Source organism: Glossina fuscipes, unplaced genomic scaffold (assembly GCF_014805625.2).
Source record: "Glossina fuscipes isolate IAEA_lab_2018 unplaced genomic scaffold, Yale_Gfus_2 128, whole genome shotgun sequence".
NCBI lineage: Eukaryota > Metazoa > Arthropoda > Insecta > Diptera > Glossinidae > Glossina > Glossina fuscipes.
Window position 1 is genome coordinate 1,050,051 of NW_023998471.1, and position 22,230 is coordinate 1,072,280.

Below are 22,230 nucleotides of genomic sequence, written 5' to 3' on the forward strand. Positions count from 1 at the left end.
CTTTTTATACCCATGACCGGAGGATGGAGGGTAAAGTAAGTTTGTCAAAACGTTTGCAACCCCCTGGAGGAAGCATCAGAGACTCCATAAAATATACATAATCTCGACCAGTATCAAATTCTAAATCAATCTAAGCATGTCCGTCCGTTTGTTCCTGGAGTGTGTGTACTGAACATGCTTCTGGCTGTAAAAATGAAGCTAGCGGCTTCAAATTCGGTAGAAAGATTGAAAGTTTTTGCACGCAAGTTGTTATTGAAAATGGACCCAGTCGGTTGAAGGATACATTTACAGTACCACGTAAAGCGAGAACACCTCTCTCTTATTCAAAAGAAATTAAAACTTGTTCTATTGTTCATCACTCATAAGCTACAGCAAAAAAATAAACAAAAATTTGAACGTATATTCTATGGGCGATGTTGTAGTACTTGTACAAAAATTGACCACGCCTCCTCATTGTTATTGTGCGTTCAAATTTAGCTTTTTTCCAACACCTTTATAACGCGCGGAAAAAATTCTCAAAAACTCTATAATATATATAAATTCTTAGGCAATTTCAGACTTTGAACGCTCCAAGAATACCTATCTTTTCATCTGTCTATCTGTCCGGCGGCCCAACTATCTAGTGTTTGTAGCAAATATTCTCCCGTTCGCAAAATTAAGATATCGAAAATATCAAAGATATTCTAAAATTAAAAAACAAATTATCCCTGCCCGCCCAATATAATATATATATAACATATATTATGAAAATTTACTTCTTTTCCGGTTGAATATAATTTTCTTACTCGTTCAATTTGTTCTTCTCTCTCACCTGAACAAGTGCGTTTTCCTTTCACTGGACTAAGTGTTATGAAGAAAGTTTTAAAAGGCATGTGTTATACGAGTTTGGTTTGTCTTATGGCAAATGATGATTTCTATCCAAGAGTTTGTAATAATTATTCAAGCTTTTGTTAAAGGCGCTCTTTATTCTCTCTTCCTTCGTTTGCTTTACTCCAATACTTCCCTCCAGTACTAATCGTTTGCTATATAATCGATCTAGTATAGAAGTCATTTTAGATGATTTTTCCATCTTGTTCCTTTAAAAGCGAGTGACAATCGATGCCAATTAGATTGGTTAATTCCTGTTCATTTTGTTTTTTGAGAATCGGCAAAAAACTGCAGTTGTATTAGGTGTAGAAATAAAATCCTGCCGCTCAAATTGGTTGCTTCATAAAACATACCTGACCCCTTCAATTTTCGCGAAACTTCAGGTATAGACATTAGAGATCTTAGGGTTGTTCAGAGCTGTCGGTCAGCATATATCAAATTTTAAAGAAATGGGTGCCATTTATGGATCTGCACTTGTCTTCCTTTTTTACGTGTAGTAATCTGAAAAGAAAATGCAGCTGAAGCAACGAAAAGGGTTAAGCTGACTTGTAAACTGGCGACGAAACAGTTAGAAACTGGCTTGCAGGATTTTGTGCAAGAAATGTTAATCTTAAAAACGGTGACGATTCGCGTATGTCTGTCCGTCTCCATTAAAAGCAACCTATAAAATTACCGTTAAACTTGGGCTGGGAAGTTTCACCGCACCTGCTATATTTTCCAGACTTGCTTTCTTCTTCTAGTAGTGATTCCAATTGACGCAGTCATATGATGTTCAAAAAACTGATCACAAATAACGATGATCCATGTTTCGATTATTGACTTTGTTTATACGTTTTCGATACAGTTGAATTTTATCAAAAAACCGCAGAAATTTATTTACACACCTATTACTATGCACGGTCTCAATTAAAAAATTTGTAGCAGACACACACTTTGTGCTTCATAAAATAGATATATAAAAGAAAGTTTTAGCTTAATAAAGACATTGTTTAAAAAAGAGGAAGACAAAGTTTTAATCCGCAGAGAACTTTAAAATTGAAAGTAGGACATCATTCGAACACCGCTCTTGACAGGTTTGAACTGCCTCTACTTGCTGCTACTATATAGCACTATACTTCCCCGTCCCACTAATCATAAGTTGTTGACGCGATCTTTTTTTTTTGGCTATCGTGGATTAGACTTTCGATGGCCTGGATTAATCTCCGATCTTTTGTTTTTGGTATGTTCGAGAGAGTTTCTCAAAAAAGTTGAAATGCTGGAAAAGCCTAGGTGCTATGATCTCTACCAAATGATAAACAGTTTGAGCACAAATATATCTCCGGCTCCATCCCATATATCAACATGTAAATTTAGTTTCTTATATTAAAATAAATCCCCTTTTTTTCTCTTTTTGTATTAATCGGCGGACCCAATAAATCATTTATTTTCATACTATTCTTATAACCGAGCGACAAGAAAAAATAAATAATTACTAGGTGTGAGTCATCTAACAGAAGGGAGAAATTCTATAGGAGCAAAAAAAGATTTTGCATATATGCAAAAAAAAGTATAATATAATAAAAAAAACAAAGTAATGCTAACCATGCATCTCACTGCTGTTAGAATGACTTGCAATTTGTAAAGCGATGATATATGTCGCGCTTTATGTGGAGAAATTTAATTTATTTGCTTTTCAAAAATATTAGGTTGTGAGAAAAGTCATGATGCCTGTTGACTCATTCCCCATCTCGCGTAAACAGCCCTGAATTATCGAATGACGGTGGTTCGCCTTGGCGCCTTTCATATATGAAGAATTTTTCCCTATCGAAATTTAAATCTTTGTCCTAACTTGCCTTGTCTCATCGCTTGTCTTGTCTACTCAATCCTCCAAGCCTGCCGCAGAAAAATTGGCGAAACATTGTTCGTACTAAGGTGTACCGACGACCGTTCATTTTCACTTCGTCTCAAGTGAATAAGGTCTGGATATTTATTCAGTTACATTCAATTTTATTTTTATTTATTATTTAATATGGCAAGCAGTCCACCGTTTATCCTGACGTTATCACAGGTTTTCACATTGCATAGATATATATGCATAGGACAAGTGCTGTTTGAAATGTGGAGATTCAACAAAAATAAGAGGGTCACAATGATTTTAACAATCCGTTTAGTTTTGCATTATTTTGAATTCCATCCGGTACGAGAAGAACTTTCCTTGTAAACAATAACGTTAGGTGGTCTGTTAGCATTAGTTTCCACTGTAGACTTTTCTAGCTTTGAAGGAGTTTCGCTTACATTCTTCCCGTTTCTTACGAGAGATTCAAGATGTTCTTAAAATTTCCAAATTACTTTCGTTTATTAATAACTTAAGGGGTAGTTAGGGGCTGTCATTGCAAAGTGCTTGCCATAATACCAAAGCGGTAAAGTCTTTTTATTGCTACTTGAATGTAAATGTCATCTTCAGTCGCACCGGAAAATGATGAAGTGCTTACAGCAATAGGCTGATTATAGAAATAGGTTTGGGGTGAATAAAGTCCTCTTCTACGTACACAGGCATCAGCGCTTTTCTTTTATCGGAACAATATGCACTCGCGTAAATCCGCTGCACCGCGCAAACAGGTGCAGTCCATATAGGTATTTAGCGGCAGATGTCCGCGTCACCCGTTGCACTTATCCCTGTTGCTGACATATGATCAATATGAAGCTTTTACGCTAGTAATATACTTTTTCGAAACTTTACACCGTGCAAACGGTAGAACCTTTTTACCCCATGTTTAGTAGAAAACATTCTCGTCACATGTCATTCTTCTACATATCACTCTCGCTGGCATCTGGTCGCCCATGAAATATTTATGCAAGTTTTCTGCTTTTCATCAGTTCTCAGAACATTATAGTGTCAGTGAGTTCACCTTAGCATACCGTGTTTAGCTGAAACACGTATCTCACTCTTTGTATACCGTCATGTAGCAGTAGTTTGGCCTCTGAGTTCCTCTCGAGCTTCAGCGAGTTTGCGCGTATACTATAAATCATTCGTTTGATGTAAGTTAATATTTATTCATTGAAGAGTCAAAAGTTTCTAAAATGACTAACATGTTATTTATGGCCTATTTGTAGGCGCGGCAAGTACTTGACAAACCTTATATATCTGCCGGGATAGGTAAACGCACTATTCGTCTCTCTTATAATGATACACATTTTAGGATGTGTTCATCTAAAAATCTTTTATTTTTTTATCATTAAAGTGACCATTTAAGATAAGTTCCTATTAAGGTAAGATGTATTATGTTCTTGATTTCCGCGCTAACACTTCGAACTTTATTCTGAGTAATACAAACATTTGAAGGCAAGAGACAGCTAATGTAAGCAATAAAGTAAAGGATGAAACATGTGGGAAAAGTCATAGTGCTGGAAGAAATGAATCGTGAAAAACGTTGGGATTAAATCAGGAAAAAAAAAAGAAGAAAATTGATAGGTTTCTCTATTACAAACAGGGTTATACACTGCTATGAGCGATTCTTTCGCAATAGAATATTCTTGGCCATCTTATTAGCATATTTAGAGAAAGAGACTTCTTCGGCTCTCTGTATTTTCCTGATTTCTTACTTATCATACATAAAGTGTATTGATAGCAATTTTTTGTAAAAAAAAAAAAAAAAAAAAAAATCAAAACGAACAAACTTGACACACCCGAACACGTTTGCTAATCAAGGTTTTTGATATTTTGCATAGCATTAAATTTTTAGGAACTATTGCCTGTGGTCGACCGTACGTAAATAAACAAGCATGCTTATCTTATAACATCACGCACTTCTAACGAAGGTCATCATCAGACAATAACAATATATGCAAGTAAACGTAGACAGATGTACATAAACAATATTTACGGACATGCTTGTGTATTTTTAAACGAGACCCCTTTGCGCTAAATTGATTTTTCTGTGCTTTTGTTTATTTCCTCAATACCTTATTGGACTTTTTATTTATTTATTTTTTTTTTATATCGCTTTTATTGACTTTAATTCGTTTTGACCAAACAAACATGTTTTCATAAATTGAATAAATTTTTTTTATATATGTATTTGCATGCACTTATGATATTGTGTGTGTGTGTGTGTGTGTGTGTGTGTGCGTGAAATTTAAATATGTGTCCATACATCCATTCAAGATGTTATTATTGTTATTCTTAAACAAATTATTCGCAAAAGGAATTTCTTTCTTTTTACATACACTGTCTGACAACTAAACAATCATTAGTATATCAATATCAAAGAGTGTTACACAAAAAAACAAAAAAAAGTGAAAAAATACACAAATAATTTCAGAGAAAACAAAAGCTCTTATTTCATTGTAACTTGCTGTTTTTTTTTTACCGCACATACTTAATAAGGTCGTAAGCGTTAAGTGAAATTCCATTAGTTTTGCAAATTGTAGCAGAACGAAAACTTCAACTCGCACACAACATTCTTAATAACAATTAACACTTGACAAAGATAAACAATTTAATTTTTTTTTTCTTTTTCTAATTTTTATTTGATTTCATTCTTTCAATAATAGTTTGTTTACTCAATTGCTTATTAAACTCACGTGAGTTTAATTTCTGCGGTTGTTTTTTTCCTTTTTCTAATAACAAGTAAGAGAAAAATTATAAAACATTTATGTGAAAACCACTGAAATATAATAAATGTTAAGTCATTCGATGAGATTTAACTTTGACGTTTACCTTCTTCTATTTTTTTTTTTTTTGTTCATATTATTTTTATAGTCACCTCAATTGCTGGTTTTATTGTTCATATGTATATATATAAATATATATATATATGAAGTTTGTCAACTGCTCGTTATTAGCATAGAAATAATAGGAATATTAATTGGAGGGAGACCCTATAAACGACATAATAAATGTTTATTATTAAGTGTTACTGTAACGATGATTAAGATCTTATTAGCATATCTGTGTATGTGAGAGACGGTATAAGTGATCTTGTGAAAGAGGCGCTGCTTCTCGTCTCAAACGCTTGTATGCTTTATTTTCCCTAAAGTTATTAACTTAAATGCGATTTCACAAACTCAATGTCATATCATTGATGATGTTCTCAACACTTAAACAATGACTTTTTGTCCTCAATGACTGCATACAGCAATGACTTTCATTAAACTTTTAGCTCTCTGCCCACCTATTGCAAAGCATATTGACAATATTAGGTTTTAATGGGCCAACAGATAGTTGGAATTGATAAAATGCTTACCGTAGGGTATGCATATAGTATCGGCAATGATATGATTACAATTAACGAGAAATCGTAAACAAGTAGGGCATGTATCTAGATACGGTTTTTATTTCGAGTTGTTATCTACAAAGTGCTGCCAAAGCATGTAAAAATATAATTGATGAATCATTTGCGATACGCGATACGATATACGATTGATGTTTTTCACTTGTTCTTCTTCTTTACTACAGGAACTTCTTCCTTTCAGTCAAAGCTCATCCGGTGTTTAAACACTTTTCCTTCATAGGCTCACAAGGCTCCACTACACGATTGACGTTATCAAATATAAACAGCCTAAACAGTCCTTTCGTTGAGTTCGTTCATGACTAAGCGTATCCATTAGTCTCTTTATCGAAACAATACTAACCGCTAATTGCCCAGAATATCAAGAGTGATCTTAAATGATAGATAAGGTGACGTTGGAATTAAAAATCCCTTCAAACTGTAATGAGAAATTTCCTCTTGAGCTTAATCTTCGCAACAACTTCTTCGAAATTTTGTTAGATTAGTGCGCTTATCCCCCACGATAAAGTTAATTTTCGTATTCCGTGCGGTTGTAGTCATGTCCTTCAGCCTCTTCGTGCAAGAAATTTGTATAGAATGCAAAAGTGGGGCTCAATTGTTATCGTTCTCTTTAAATGAATCCGCCAATCACCTGCATCATCAACCATCCAAGCATCTAAGGTGTAGTAAGATTCCCATTCGATTGTTACCCTCTCCATTGGGTTATATTATCTAAATTTTCCCACGTTTCGAGCACTTACCAAATGGGCTACTTTTTACATATTCACATAAATATTCGGTTTAAGCAAGCTGTATAGCAGTAGTTGTCTTCTGATTGCCTGCTTATGCATCTGCTTTGTTTTCTTCTTTTCTCTATATTGCGTAGCTCTTATCTTATAAGGATGTTCTGTATGTTGCCGCAGATGTCATACGCGTGTTTTGAAAAGAAACACACATTTTTTTTATCTTTGCGCTTTAGGTAAGATTTGCTAAATGTTTGTATTAGATGGAAATTTGCATCAAAAGTTCCGCAATTGGATTGGACCCTTTGCTAGCCTACTTCGTGATCATGCTGGTGTTAAAAGCAGGATGATATCTTCAAAAATCGAGCTTTGAAACGCTGCAGATCTTCAATTTTTTTATATGATTGCCCCAATGTTCCGTTCCAGAAAATTAGTTTAACCGGTCCAGATGTAGTTGTTCATTCGCTGGACAATTTCCTCTAAAGTTTTTACTTCACACAGAATCTTAACTTGGAACTTCTAGATTTGTTCTTCAATCTTTCTTTAATAATCCAAAACTCCTATAGGATTTGTTACTGAGATAAAATAGGATTTTAACCTCAATTAAGTCCCATTCTCCTTTTAATTTAAAGTGGCACATATACTGCACGTTACGTTACTGACACTGATTGGTCTTCAACTGCACTAGCCGCCTCCTGATTGGCTGAGAGATATGTCCCCGCATTGCCTTTACTGCACCTATGACGAACACACCCGAACACGATTCTCTTTTTACCAATGTTCTGCTTTCAACCCTTCTTGACTTTTATCTTGTCTAAATATATAGTGGGCATTCCTTGAATAGCATTCTCCGAGTAATATTTGAACTTTTGAAACCTCATCTCTATGTAAGATTACTTCCACGAACCATTGCTAAATCGTACGCAAATATGATTAGAAGCATCTACGATATTCTATTTTTACAATACAACACAAGTTTGATAGAATTCTTTTTAAAAAATGTGACTTTAAACAGATATGAAATTTACGTTACGGTATATGAGCGATACGGATGTGGATTCTCGCTTTGTACTCAAAGCAAAAATCGTACGGAGGCGAAATATTAGCACTAGAACTACAGAGTACATCTATTCAAAGGTTCTCAGTTTTCAAGCTTAAAAAAAAGCACCAACCTAACCACATAATGACTTTTGTTTATAGGAGAAAGTTCTTTAAGTACCCGTAATCAGTTTTTTTCCACCTGGCATATCTACTCCTATCAAGATGAGTCACGAAATCGCGAAATGGGTTTTTATGGACTCGCCTCAGTCGCAAAAATGAAAAGAAAATATTCTCATTTGGCACAAGGGTTCCGTAATTACGATCTCCGCAAATACACGTCCACAATAGATAAGAGATCGGGATAATCTCGACACAAAAGCGGTTAATTTCTTATTATTTTCACCTATAACTTTCGATGCGATTAAAGTATTTCTCGAAAACGTATAGCCGAGATATATGTCCTTCCACCACCTACTTGTTCGTTCCTTCTCTCGCAGACTAACGATTAATCAATTGGCTTTGCATGCATATGTTGTCTGACATTCAATGAAAACTTCTTGATATTATCACGTTTCGTGTATTGTTGTACTTTCTAATGTCACATTCGTGTAACTCAAATTATTCTATTTATCAGAAACGAACAAATGTATTTTCTTATTACAATTATAATTATGAAGCCCATGTTTTACAAGTATATATATATATATATATATATATATATGTATATATATTATAAGAGATAAACGTACGTATCTTTCCGACCAATTACAGGCAATTATAGAGATGTAAAGTGACATAAAAATTGAGTGTCTTCGATCGTAATTTTCTGCATCTCAAGCTCTTGTGAAAAACGTATATTTCTGCTCTTTGAGAAAATCGGGCGGGAACTTTTGCGCAATGATTCACATTAGCCGCATCGTTTTATATGTCAAACAATGAATAAATGATTTATGCAAAATGAGTTTTCGAAAACTGAATCTAATAAAAATTTAATTAATTCATTATTAGACGACTCGTCTTGAATAAAGTGATGAATGAATAAAATGAATTTGAAGCAACAAGTTTATCGAATTTTCCCTTTGCTGCTAGCTGCTTGCTTCTACGCTTCTACGCAGGCAAATTAAACCTATAATTAAGTAACCGTGTTATGTGAACGTTTTACTTTACTGATCTTTTTTTTAGTATTTTATCTAAAGTTAAACATTCGTTGGACTCCAAGTACATACTTCTATAAAGCGTTATATAAATATATATATATATTTATATGTTGTGTCTATGCATATATAGGTATGCGTTCGCATTGACAGGCGTAAGCGAGTGAGTGAAGCTGCGATAAGATTTTATTTGTTAATAATTAGTTGACTTGAAACTCTTTCAAACGAGTATTTTTAAAATGTTAACAGATTTGAAAAATATGCAGAAAACGAGAGATGGGGAGCGACAAGAAAAAGAGAGAATGAGAAACCCAACAGAAGTTTTAACATTGCTTTTTCTTTTGCTTTAAATAAGCAAACAGAACAAGTTGAAAGAAATGATCGGTATTTGGTAAGGAAACTTAAAATTGAGAAAAAGAAAAGACCGAACACTTGTGTATTTATAAAGGAAACTAAAGAAAGAAAACGAACACAAAGAAAAAAGAGAAAAAAGTATGGAAAAGACATATCTGCGTCTCTTTGAAGGTTGACTTGTTGTCTGGCTGATTGACTGGTTGGCCGGTTAACTAGTTGGTTGGCTTGACGGATATTAACAAAAGCACATCGAAGTGCAACAATAAATGATAATAAGAAGTCCCATCAGCTAAGAATGAGAAGTATATTCATTTTAACAAAACGTTTGCAACGCTTTATTCTTGATCAGTCTCAAATTATGAATTGATTAAAGCATGTCCGTCTGTCCATCTGTATAATATCTGTTGCAACACAACGACGGCTATTGGCTTTAAATTTGGGGCGAACGCTGAAAGTTCATGCAGGCAGATTGCTATTGAAAATGGGCCAAATCGATCGAAGGACATCTACATGCACACACACACGCAAACACACATAGTATTGCGTAAAGTGGGAAAGACTTTGTTTTTAAAAGGAACAAAAAATTGCAAACTACGACACATCTGTAAAATCTGTAAAAATTTTACCGTATATCGACGGGCGCTGCTGCAGTCCATATACAAAAGTGGCAAAAAATTGGCCCCGCCTACTCACTTTTCAAGCTTATCATAATTTCATTTTTTTTCCTAAAAATCTTTATAACGTACAGAAGCATGTGCGTTTGGCCACCTATCCGTCTACGCGACTGTATAGTATCGCATCCGATATGATAGACTATTTAATTCAGTTGATTCGGCCACCACCGAATATAATAATCTAGCTTGTTCTTTTTCTCGTCATTAACAAGTTAGTCTTTATGAGGTAGTAGCCTCGCAGGCAGGGATGACAAGGATTTAGTTAACAGCCAAGCGTTTAAATAAAAAGTTACATGTGTAGACACACGTATACATTTATGTGACATGTCGTTTGATAGAAAAAAGGTATCCAACTTCAGAAAGCATTCATAAACAAAATAATAGTAATAATAATAATAAGAAGAAGAAGAACAACAAGGGGTAAGAGAGCGGCGAAAGTCAGGAAATACAGATCAGGATCGCTTGCGTGCATTGCATGAATTCAAGAAATAATAAATCGAAATAGTTTTTGCAAAGCCACCACCCATGTACGCTTACCAATAAATCTTTCTCGCCCCTTCTCGGCCACCTTTGTCGCCGTTGTGATAAACTACAAAATAACGATGGAACTTGTTTACAAAAATTTTTTTTTTAATTTCTAAATGTAAATAAAATTCAATTGTTGAACTGAAAACAGCTGTGTGTGTGTGTGTGTATATATGTGTATGAGATTTCATTCAAATTGAAGTCGTTGAATTGTAAAATAAGCAAGCAAAGCCATAGGCACCTTGCGCCGAATCTTCAATACCTGTTCACCGGCTTAGTGAAGTCATCATTTTCAAACTAAACTTTGCGGCCGTCACATTATATGTGTGCACCGAATATAGGTTGATTATCTGCTGCATTGAAAGATAAGACAGATAGTCAATAAACCAGAGGGCGGGCATGTGTGCAGGCGAAAAATGCGTTGATGGACAAATAACTGAAACATAAAAGACTAGACGGATGGACAGGCGAACAAAACCATAAACCGCCAAATAAGGAATAAACCAACTTATCAACGAATGGGGCCAGGCAAGTGAATGCACTGTTATTGGAGAGATGAACGAACGAACGGATGGATGGACTGACGAACAGACAAATGATAAACATATGAACGAGTCGATAAGCGAAAGATTAACGTATGAACAGAGAAAGGAAGGCAGTGTCGCTCGGAAGCATGCAAGAACAAGAATAAAGGCGAAGCAAGTGAAAGGATATAAAGGCAGGCCTATAAGCCTGCAATGAATGCAAAGATCGGCGAATGGCTGGAGAAGTGATGTCATAAGTGTTGTAAAAGCGAAGAAAGGAATGCTCGAGACGACGAGTTGACAATGAACGGATACATAGAGGAAAGAAAAAGGACGTAAGACCTGGCGAATAACATTAAAATCCTTAGATCCTTCCAAATTCTTAGGCATTATATAATACATTCATTCTACAGCTCTTCAGCTCTGAGTGAGTTTGACCTGTTACAAAGCTTATAAAAATCTTAATAGATTTCACCCTGCGGTGTAGTGGGCAGAAATATTTATGTATAAAAGTAACAATAAAATGACTGTTCGTGCATATGTGTACAAGGTATGTTTGCCTGGATGTGCGAGAAAAAGACAAAACATGAGGAAGTGTGCAATACTTGCGGTCTTTTCGGTATCGTTTTATTATTTTATTTATTTTCGAGTTAATTGATCGCTTTATAAACGACACACAAGTACATATTATACACACTGTGAAGTTGCTACATATATATATATATATATTGTGAGGACGTTTTCGTCCCTTTCCTCAAGGCTGGAGCAGCTCAGCGGCCCAGGCAAATAGAAACACACAAGAATATTTTTTGATTCGCAGGGACTCTTTGTTTCAATAAACTTCACTTTACTTTATTTCTTCTCGCTGAAACTCGACTTGCTTGTTCGGAGGCTAAAACTTGACTACTCGCGTCGACGACTCAAGCTCGACTAACTCAACCTATTTTTATATCTTACTCTTAACCTATCCTTAGCCTACGCTTAATCTATTCCTATTCTATTTTAATCTATGCTATTCTATTCCTAACCTATTCTTATTCCCTATGTCTATCCTACTCTTATGCAAGGCCTATCCTATTCTTACGCTATGCCTATTCTATTCTTATTCTATCTTACTCTCTAGCACTCCTCTCTCCCCAGCCAGAGACGGAAAACCCGTGAGGCCAAAACGAGAGACAACTTTGGGTCCTCACAGATCCTCCGTTCTTCGGAGAAAAGGGAAATGGCTGATGATGCGTCTCTCCGGTATTGGCTGGTCGGTGACGGCTTCGGTGTGGCGCTGTTGTTTGCTGCTGCAGTCGCGTTTTCTGCTGCTGATGATGATTGTTGGGTCGATAAGTGGCTGCAGAGCCTGTTAGAGCCTAGATCGTAGAGCCTGTTGCCGGAGCAGACCAGGGTGCTGTCATCTTGGTACGGCTTTCCGACATCGAGGTGTCGGATCGTTGGCCGTTAGTCACGTCAGCTCTGTTGTACCTTTGGCTTTCCGGCATTGAATCGCCGGACCATTGGCCAGGGAGGTACGGATCGTGCCAACGTTGGCCGCTATGGGCGTATCTGGGTTGACAGGCCCTTGGCTGTGGGTGACTTGTCGTTCCTTGGTGTTGACCTACTGGTAGACTGTTGACGAGATTGCGGTGTGCTCAATGCCGTTGGCATGAGCGTGGTTTGTAGTAGTTGTGATTGTTGGGGCGTTGACTTTATTGTACTTGTTGTGACTTTTATTGTCATTGTTGTCGTGGTTTGTTGTTGCGGTAACAGTTTACGTTAACACTAGCGATGTTGAGTTGGTGATCGCTGTTGTCGCTGATGGCGCAGAGCCTGTTGCCATAGCAGAGCATGGTGCTATATTTGGTTCACAGACCCTTGGCTGCGGGTGACTTATTGTTGCTTTCTCGTTGTTCGTGTACTGTTGACAATACTATGATGTGCTTGTAGCGGTTGACGTGAGCGTAGTTCGTTGTAGCTGTGATTGTTATTGTAAGGTTGGTGATTTCAATTGGCCTCTCGAGTCAATTTTACCATCGGGCTAAAACATGGCTCAGGTTAAAATTTACATAAAATTCGCTTTTTTAAACTGCTCGTGAGACCTTGTCAATTTGAAAAAATAGTTCGCTACTAGGTTTAGGTTAAGCTAGACTAGGTTTTAGGTTTTCCACTCAATTGTTGAAGGTCTGGTAGCATCTACAAAAATTGCATGAATAGATGGACGGACGTACATGTTCATAAAATGATTAAAAATTCCTGTCCTATGGATACTGTTGAACGGGCGGCAGCCGTAAAAATAAAAATAAGAAAGCTCTAAAAGCCTTGAAGGAAATTTTCGATACGCGCTTCATTCTTTATTATTGGAAGTAGTTCAAGCCCAGTTTTTCCTATTACTATTATAGAAATCTCTCTTCACAAAAGGCTTTGGAGCTTTAGCCAATGCGCTTTTGTAAACACTTTTTCTTGTTGGAGTCATTTAACATTTTTTGTATATACATGTATGTATATATATATGTCTTATTCTCTTTTTGTGCGGTAGACACATTCCAAAAAAATTCGTGTAAAAAAAGTTATCTGAAAAGTGAAATAGACAATATTAAAATATTCTTTTCAGAATTCACTTAAGAATTTATTTCGTGCTTACTGTAATTTAGTTAATTAAATATATTGGAAAACCAAACTAAATTGTGTAAAAAATATCCCACGTTCTTCCTCTATGGACAATTGGGAGAATCCGACTCATATCCGCGTGCAATCAACATAATCCAACTTGTGAATTATGAAAAAGAAGAGTAAAGCGAAGTCACAATGTATATTTGTGGGGAGTGGCAATGGAAAAATGCATAGAAACATAAAAAAAAATTGATAAGAAACATTCACAGAATATTCGAAATTGTTTTAAAACAAAGCACCTTGCACGACAATCCTGCAGGAGAGAGGGCCTATTCCAAGCACTGGGTGGCAGATTGAAAATTTGTGTATGGCCCAAACATCCCTCTCTGGATAGAGAGAGAGGCCTATCCAGCATCTCTCGCTATTTAATGCCCCGCATTTGGCCACAAATACTTCCCGAAGAACTCACAAAATGGTTGAATTGCAACATTTACCAGCTTCCGTCAAAGTTTCGTCAGAATGCAATTGCCCCCTCCCCCTAAAGGCCGCCGCGACAACTTTCCCCGTTGGGTTTATTGTATTGTATATTATAGCGGAAGTAATCAATCCACTTCAGGCCAGGCACCCATCACATTGCACTATCTTTAGATGTTCTACAACCTACTGGTTGCGAAGTAGACCTCCAAAGTAACTGACAACATGGTGAGGAAGTCCGTATGCAAACTTCTTGCGATACCCTCGACGATTCTCCAAGGAAAGGAACCCTGTCAGCAGAGAATTTTGAAATTTGGTATGTCAGCGAAACATAGATATAGAAGAACATGCAAATTTGAGACTCTAGTGGGGCCAAACTAGAAAATATCGCCTATGTTCACCTATACCACGTGAATTTATATAAAAGTACCTATCAAATGCAGAAAAAAAATGTAAACTTTTCTTTCGGGAACTATTTTTAGCGATTTTTTGAAATTTGGTATGTTAGCGAAAAATGGATATGGAATAACAGCCAAATTTGAGACTTTCGGGAATTATTTTTAAGAATATTTTGAAATTTGGTGTTAGCAAAAAATGGGTGCAAGTATAGTATAGTATAGTATAGTACAGTATACTATAATATACCACATTAGTATATGACATTATAGAGTATATATACTATACTCTAGCATAGTACAATATATTCCAGTACAAAATATATAACTATATATATATATATACTGTAATACTGTATACTGGTGGAAGTTCGATATCAAATGTAATCATGGTTCCGATCAGATCTTGAAAATGAAAACATTCCGAATAGCCAAACAGACAGTGTTCTAAGAGAAAGGCGCTGTAATAACTTTATTGTTAACATTGACACTTAATGCAATAAATAAACATACAGTCATGTATATGCCTCGTAAGTAAATTTTCGCAAGACAACATGTAGCATTCAGCATAGAATTATAAGTCAGCGTACGTCCTCTTTAGCAATTGTTTTGTACATTTCATTTCACATCAAATGTAACGATGAAACGAATACTATCAAAGTTGAGAATGGTGCCAACAATGACTTAAGGTGCAATCAAAACAAAACTCACAGACCGTTTTTGATAGTTTAGAATGAAGGAAGTAAACTGAAATTTTCGTTATTTATTTATTTTTTTTTTCTTGTTTCTTTTTACTCTAATGTGCAGTGTGTGAAACAAGAATTCATTCATTCATGCGCTTGCGGAAAACTGAAATTATTATACACAATACTTGAGATTCGCACGTGATAATGCGAATAATAATAAGTATTACTACCGGTTGTCATGAATATTTAATTTCGTTCAAAATCTTATTGAATGCACGCGCAGCTTGATATATAGAAAAGTTTCTGAACTTCCAATGGAAGCCGGGCAGGGAAACGTGGAGTTCATGGTTAGCTTTGTAGTTGCCTTTTTCACACGCATAAAACCTTAAGCCGTACTCTTAAAACCAAATACATACATTCGCACATAGAAGAGCAATTTTCCAATGACCTTGAGTTTTTACTTTACTTGCGTTTACTTTCGCTAAGTTACCTCAATTACTCTTTAGCATAAACAAAGCAAAACGAAAAAACAAGTTGAACTAAATTTTTACAAAAGAATTTTTATTACGTATACGTCATAAAATCTGAACAAATTTATCTGAAATAATTTTCCAAAAGAAATCAAACACATTTTCATACGAATTATTTCAGTTTTCATTTTTAGCTTTTCGTTTGCATTTCGATTTGATTAAAATTTAGGCTGTCGAATCAATGTTCTGTTAATAAAAAGAAACACGAAACTGCTCTTTAACAAAAAAGTTTAGATAAGAGGATGCCTGGAAGAATGGACGCATGAACACTTTAAATGATGCAGAGATAAGTAGGCAGGAAAATAAACGAGTGCATCAGACGAATGGAACGACAGCGGAAACGAAAGAGATGGAAGAATGTACGGGCAAAGGGACGAAGAAACGGGCGGACATACAGATGATAGAATAGCTAAGTGGTGGGATACAGAAAGTGACTTTGGATGCGACAGATAGACGCAAGCAACGATCCTCTGCCGTATGTCTTGGGAATAGGTATACCTAACTGTGCTTATGCCCTTGTGCCATCTAAAGCTCCTTCAGCAATATTCCAAACTAGATTGTATTCCAAACAAAGATTGTCTTGCTGCGGTGGGCACCATTGAATATGTTTTAGAATTTTTTCTTTTCTTTAACAAAATTTTGTAGCTCGCAGAGCCACTACATATATATAAAAATTTTCCGGTTTTGGTTTTCCTTACAATTGATATGATCAGGAATTACATTTTTCTTTAACAAATTTTTTATTTTATTCTTATTAAACGTTTTTTTTTCTTTTTTTATTTCTACTTCGACTTTCTTTATATGAACAAATTGTCTTCTTTTTGTTTTTCAGTACTCGGAGATGGAGATGGGAGTGACGTAAGCGGAAATTACATTAGTCAATTAAGTAATAATGAAAGCGGTATGTATCACATGTGAATGGTTTTAAAAATTGAAATAAATTTTCCAATTGTTAATTAGGGCACAAATCTATGCTAGAATTACTTACATTCGTAAGTATTTCTAGATAGATACATACATACATATGATAAATACAAATGATTTCCCAAATTCAAACTCTACAAGTTTACTTCATTTCATTTTCATCTTCATATAAATTTTTATTACAGATTCAGATCTTTCATCGTTATCCCACGTAGGTAAGTGGTAAACCCGAAAAAAACTTCAATCCATTTTCAATTCATTTGCACACATTTATAATTAAAGTAATTGGCTTTTTCTTTAGATGAGAATAAAAATGCACTTTCAACCTTGAAAATGATCGATAAATTGTCGTCGACTTAAACTGTTATGACAACTATTATTAATTATTATAAAAGATAATTAGCAGCAAAATTGCAGAGAAACGTAGGGACAAATGTTTTTTTATGAAAATGTGCCAAAGAAGCATTTATGTATAACAAAATGAAAAAGTAACATGCAATAAAAAAGACCTGTGTCATCAAAGTAAATGTATGGAAGACAGTGTTTCTTATCTATAAGTAGCAGTTTTACTTCTTTTTATCGCATGCTAGTAATGAAATAAATTAATGTTTATAAAACGGGAAATATATTTATAACATACATTTTGGAGACAATTATTAATTATCTTTAACTTTATTAAAAGATATGAATAAGGAAGACCTTTCCTTTTTTCAAACCAATAATGCCACTATAGCCTAAACATATGCAATAGAAAATCTTTAACATAAAAAAATATTTAGCACAAAAAGAAAATTTTTCGCTCCAATAAGGAGAAATCTCTCTTCTTCTCATTTGTTTTTATAAGCTTTTTAAATAATATTATAAAAATCTTCGAAAGAAATTCCACAATTCCTTCTATATTGAAGGATATTGAACAAGTTAATCATATCTAGAACGTGATTGATGTATATTGTTATGTTATATTCATATAATCAGCATGCGTTGTTGTTGTTCGCATACGCATTTGAAACTTAAGTTATAGTTAATCTCTTGTTGGTGTTAGGGGACTGATTAGCACTTACGTTGCTAATAGCCTTAAAATTCTTAACATATGTGGATATATCTTGTTAAAGTGGTTTATTCTGGTCATATCTAACTATAACTATGTTTGTTGTATATAAACTTGTTTATAATCGTAATATTCTAGATAATGACATGAATGAAATGTAAAAAATATATATGAGTAGATTGTATTGTAAACAAATTAAATGAAAAAAAAGAAAATATGAGCTTCATTAAGCCAGATAATAATGTTTACTGACACAGGAAACAAAATAATCTAGAGTTTGCCCTTTTATCCCTGCATGTATTGAAAGATTTTAAAGCTTTCGTTCACTTGGAAGCTTTTTGCCTATGAAATCACAAAAATAAAATACATTGGCCTTATACAGTAACAGAAGCAACCTTCAAACCCGTATGCTTAAGTAAAAATGCTGACAAGTTCTAAACGTTCTTTGTATCAGAAAGGGTTGTGACTCCTGTGAGACTTATTAGCAAACTGTCTTTTCTTCATGCTTCCGCCCATTAAGGACATAGACTTTATAAACTTATGTAATATCCAGCCGCAACATTTCATCTGATCAGAATTGTAAATGAGCTAGGAGTGTCTGTTTATGCTCTTATATCCAAAAAGATCGCAGTTATCGCCATGTATTTTGATGACATTTGTCTACATTGCCAAAAGCTGGGCGTCAAAAAAGGATTCTATTGGCAGGCATATTCACGACCGTGATCACTGTTATTATTCTGCTATTCTACCACAAAAATTTATTGTACGACCAAAAAATTTATTGTACGACCAAAAAAATTATTATACGACCAAAAAATTTATTGTACGACCAAAAAATTTATTGTACGATTAAAAAAGTTTATTATACGACCAAAAAATTTATTGTACGACCAAAAAAATTATTGTACGACCAAAAAAGTTTATTATACGACCAAAAAAATTATTGTACGACCAAAAAAGTCTTTTTCCAACCTTGCAGATAATTATCCAACCAAATAACAGCATTCAAATCTAAGTGATTAGTTGGCTCATCCAGCATTAAGAGAGTGGGCTCAAGATACAAAGCTCTTGCTAGAGAAACGCACATTCGCCAACCGCCGGAAAACTTGTTAGTGGCCCGATTTTGCATTTCTTCATTAAAACCTAAACCTGCAAGGATACGACGTGCTCTGGCTTCAGCTGAGTAAGCGCCAATTGCTTTTAATTCATTAAAAGTATCATTCAATTCCTCTTGGATGCTCATATCTCCGGACGCAAATTGCTCTTCCAACTTTTGACATTTATTTAATAAGTCACGTCGTTTAACATCGGCCTCTAAAATGGTTTCCACAGCAGTTTTGTCTGTTGCTACAACTTCTTGCTCGCATAACAAAACGTCTATGCTGGGCGGTATTGCGAAGGCACGCATGGCTATATGACGCAACAAAGTAGTTTTTCTATGTCCATTCGGACCCACCAGACCATAACGGCGGCCATGAGCGATTAGTAAATTGGCATTAACAAACAGATCATTACCTTTAGCTGGTATGGTAAAATTCTCAATTTTAATGTCCACAGCGTGCTCAAGTTGGGCTTTTTGGCCTGCACTTTTCTGCACTTGAGACATAGTAAAATTGCTGTCTAGCTCAGAATGCCCAGAGCCGCCTTTTTTAGTTAACATTTCCATTTGTTTTTCATACTCCTGCTGTTTCTTTTGTTTTTTCTTTTCTTTATGCGTGAGCTTCTTTTCCTTCAACTTGTCTTCTTCTGTTTCAGCCGCTGGTTTTTCTTTTTCATCCTCCGATTTTTCCGATATCAACTTTCTCTCATTATCTTCATTTAGTTGATTTTCTAAAACTGAATCATTCTTATCGCTCTCGTCTAACGCTAGTTTTTCTTCTATTTCCAAGTTAGCTAATTCTTGTTCAAGGATTTCAGCTTCTTCGTCTTCTTCTTCATGATCGCTGAATTCAAATTTGCTATTTTTTTGTTGTTGCTGCATTTTCTTTTGTTGTTTCTTGGCAGCTAGCTGAGTAATAATAGGCATTTCTTCGTCTTCGTCCTCGCCATCGTCCTCGTCATTGTCTTGGCGGCCATCTTCTTGTACTTTTTTTTAAAATATTTCCAATATCGTCTTCATCTTCACTGAAATTATCTTTCTTTTTATTTCTTTTCGATTTTTTTTGCTGCTGTTTTTTCGCCACTGGCTTGGTTGTGATAGATTGTTCATCCTCATCATTTTTAGCGACATCATCATCATCATCACTCATATTACGTCGCGCGTTTTTCTTCGCTTTTCTCTGCTGTTGTGGTTCCTCATCTTCACCTTCCTCTTCATCACTCCAGTCATCTTTTTTAATTTTTTTTTCCGGATTTTTTATTAACTTTCTTTACGGGAGCTAAAATTTCTTCCTCATCGTCCTGATCACTGGCTGCTTGTCTTAGATTGTTTCTCTTTTTGTTTACAGTTGACTTCTCCTCGTCGCTCCACTCATCATCTTTACGACGCTAGGATTTCATATCCCAAAAAGGTCATCGCGTATACAATTATCAAGAATTTTGCATGTATTGTGCCGTTTTAGAGAATAAGCGCATATTCGTTCTCAATCATTCAACAGGTCTTTGTAAAAAAGCCAACCACCTGAGAGAATAAGCGTATATATTCGCACTCAATAATTTGTACAGAAGTTCCATACAATTGAGAAAATAAAAATTGTTTACAATTGAGATGTCCTTGGGTGAGTTCTGCGATATAGATCAATCGAAAACCGCATTAGTCGTGTGACAACTAGCTAGTAATATTTTTCTTTTACGTTCTTTAATAGCTCTGGTAATTCTCGACGACCAACTTGAAATGAACATTGGATATAGATAGTAGCATATAGACGAGGAATACTTTGATACTTTCGGTAATAACAGTATTTAAAACTTCATATATGCAGATTAGCATATACCAATGTTAGGCTTCGCCATCGGTGCAGAGTGACCAGAAGGGCAGGCTTTTGAACCCAGGATGCAAACAAGGAATTGGTTCAAAATTAGAAAATCGCGAAACTGGGGCTAGGGTTTGTGGCCCGAGTTTTCAGAAGGCCATATGGATGGGATATCCATATTCCAAGCAGGAGTTTGCGCATATGCCTCTGCATGCTTAAGGAAGCAGTAAATGGCCGAATGATAACATCTAGGCTTGTATTGGAGCGCCTTCAAGCACTGAATGAGCTGCGCAGGCGCAATGATGTGCATCTAATATGGGCTGACTGCCTAACCTAGAACGAAGAATACGTTTGTTTACAATTCTCGATAATTTTGCATGTATTTGTATGAAATTTGCTGCCTTTAGAGAATAAGCGTATAAGATTTGCTGCCTTTAAAGAATAAGCATATATGTTCTCAGTAATTTGTATAGAAATTCCAACCAGGCGAGAATAAGCATATATATTCTGAATAATTTGTAAAATTGAGAATCTTTGAAATTTGAAACGGAGCCCGAGGGACCTAGTTCGATCCTGAAACTTTCTGTGCCATACCAAGAACCCATATTAACAGTCCGATATTGCAATAGGCACAGAAGAAATGGGAAGCAATGTGCAGGAAAACAGGAGGCAGTATGATTTATAATATCTTCCCGAATGGCACATAAAATACTAGAACTAAGAAGAAGCGGGCTATGTTTAATCACGGGATTCTACATGGGTGATAGTTCCATCAGGTACCAAGTTGAAAGCGTGGGCTTAGACGTCCCATCCTTTTCTATGTAAAGGCGAGGCAATCTGAAAAATAAGACACCATGTGTTTGGCAAGCATTTTACGACGCCCGACACGGTATGGCGCTGCGATCCAAGGAAGATGGCAGTTCTAAAACTGAAGGGCTAGGCGAGTACGATAGGTCTTCTTCTAGGTCGCGGTATGCAATTAATAATAATAAGGTTCGCCATCGCGATAAAAGACAAACGTCTAGACTTGTTTTAACGCATCAGAAGTATTTAAACCGCCTATACAATAAGAGGCATAAGAGAGACAGACGGTCCGACCGTGTTTAAAACTGTTTTAAAGAGTCTGCGAACCATTTATACTCATGTGATTCATATGTAAATGATAGAAAGCCGTTACAATATCAATTTAATTTGAGCGCAAGAACACACAATTCAATCAAGTAAACATAAAACTTTAAACAGTTAATGTTGGGCTTTTAATTACGGATATGATTTCAACGTCAACGTTTGTGTGCCGGAAAGTAATAAAAGTTTTATGTCAAACACATCCGTTTTTTTTAGCGAATTATTACCGAAAACACACCTTCCCTCTGTTTCGTTGATTATTTAGCATTTATTATTTTTTGAAAAATTTTCGCAATCGTGTTACTATGTCGTCGTTGTCGCCGTCGTCACTTGTCAACAGCGGATTATAATCGTTATTATATATATGTATATATATATATATATGTATATGTGTATATATATATATA

The 22,230-nt window shown here is 35.4% G+C and overlaps 2 protein-coding genes across 3 annotated transcripts in view; one reads left to right on the plus strand and one right to left on the minus strand.

The window, feature by feature from the left end:
- LOC119640814 (putative uncharacterized protein DDB_G0272194) overlaps window positions 1-22,230 on the plus strand; it is an 88,039-nt gene that overhangs the window by 37,794 nt on the left and 28,015 nt on the right. The window contains exons 3-4 of one of the 2 annotated variants that reach the window (XM_038039060.1): window positions 16,647-16,715; window positions 16,924-16,953. In XM_038039060.1, the coding sequence (XP_037894988.1) occupies window positions 16,647-16,715; window positions 16,924-16,953 (99 nt within the window). The remainder of the gene's footprint in view (window positions 1-16,646; window positions 16,716-16,923; window positions 16,954-22,230) is intronic. The other variant, XM_038039061.1, reaches the window with a different exon arrangement.
- LOC119640813 (ATP-binding cassette sub-family F member 1-like) lies at window positions 18,726-20,378 on the minus strand. Its single transcript, XM_038039058.1, is given in 2 exon segments — window positions 18,726-19,845; window positions 19,847-20,378. Coding segments are annotated over 2 exon segments (1,308 nt in total). The 5' UTR covers window positions 20,036-20,378; the 3' UTR covers window position 18,726.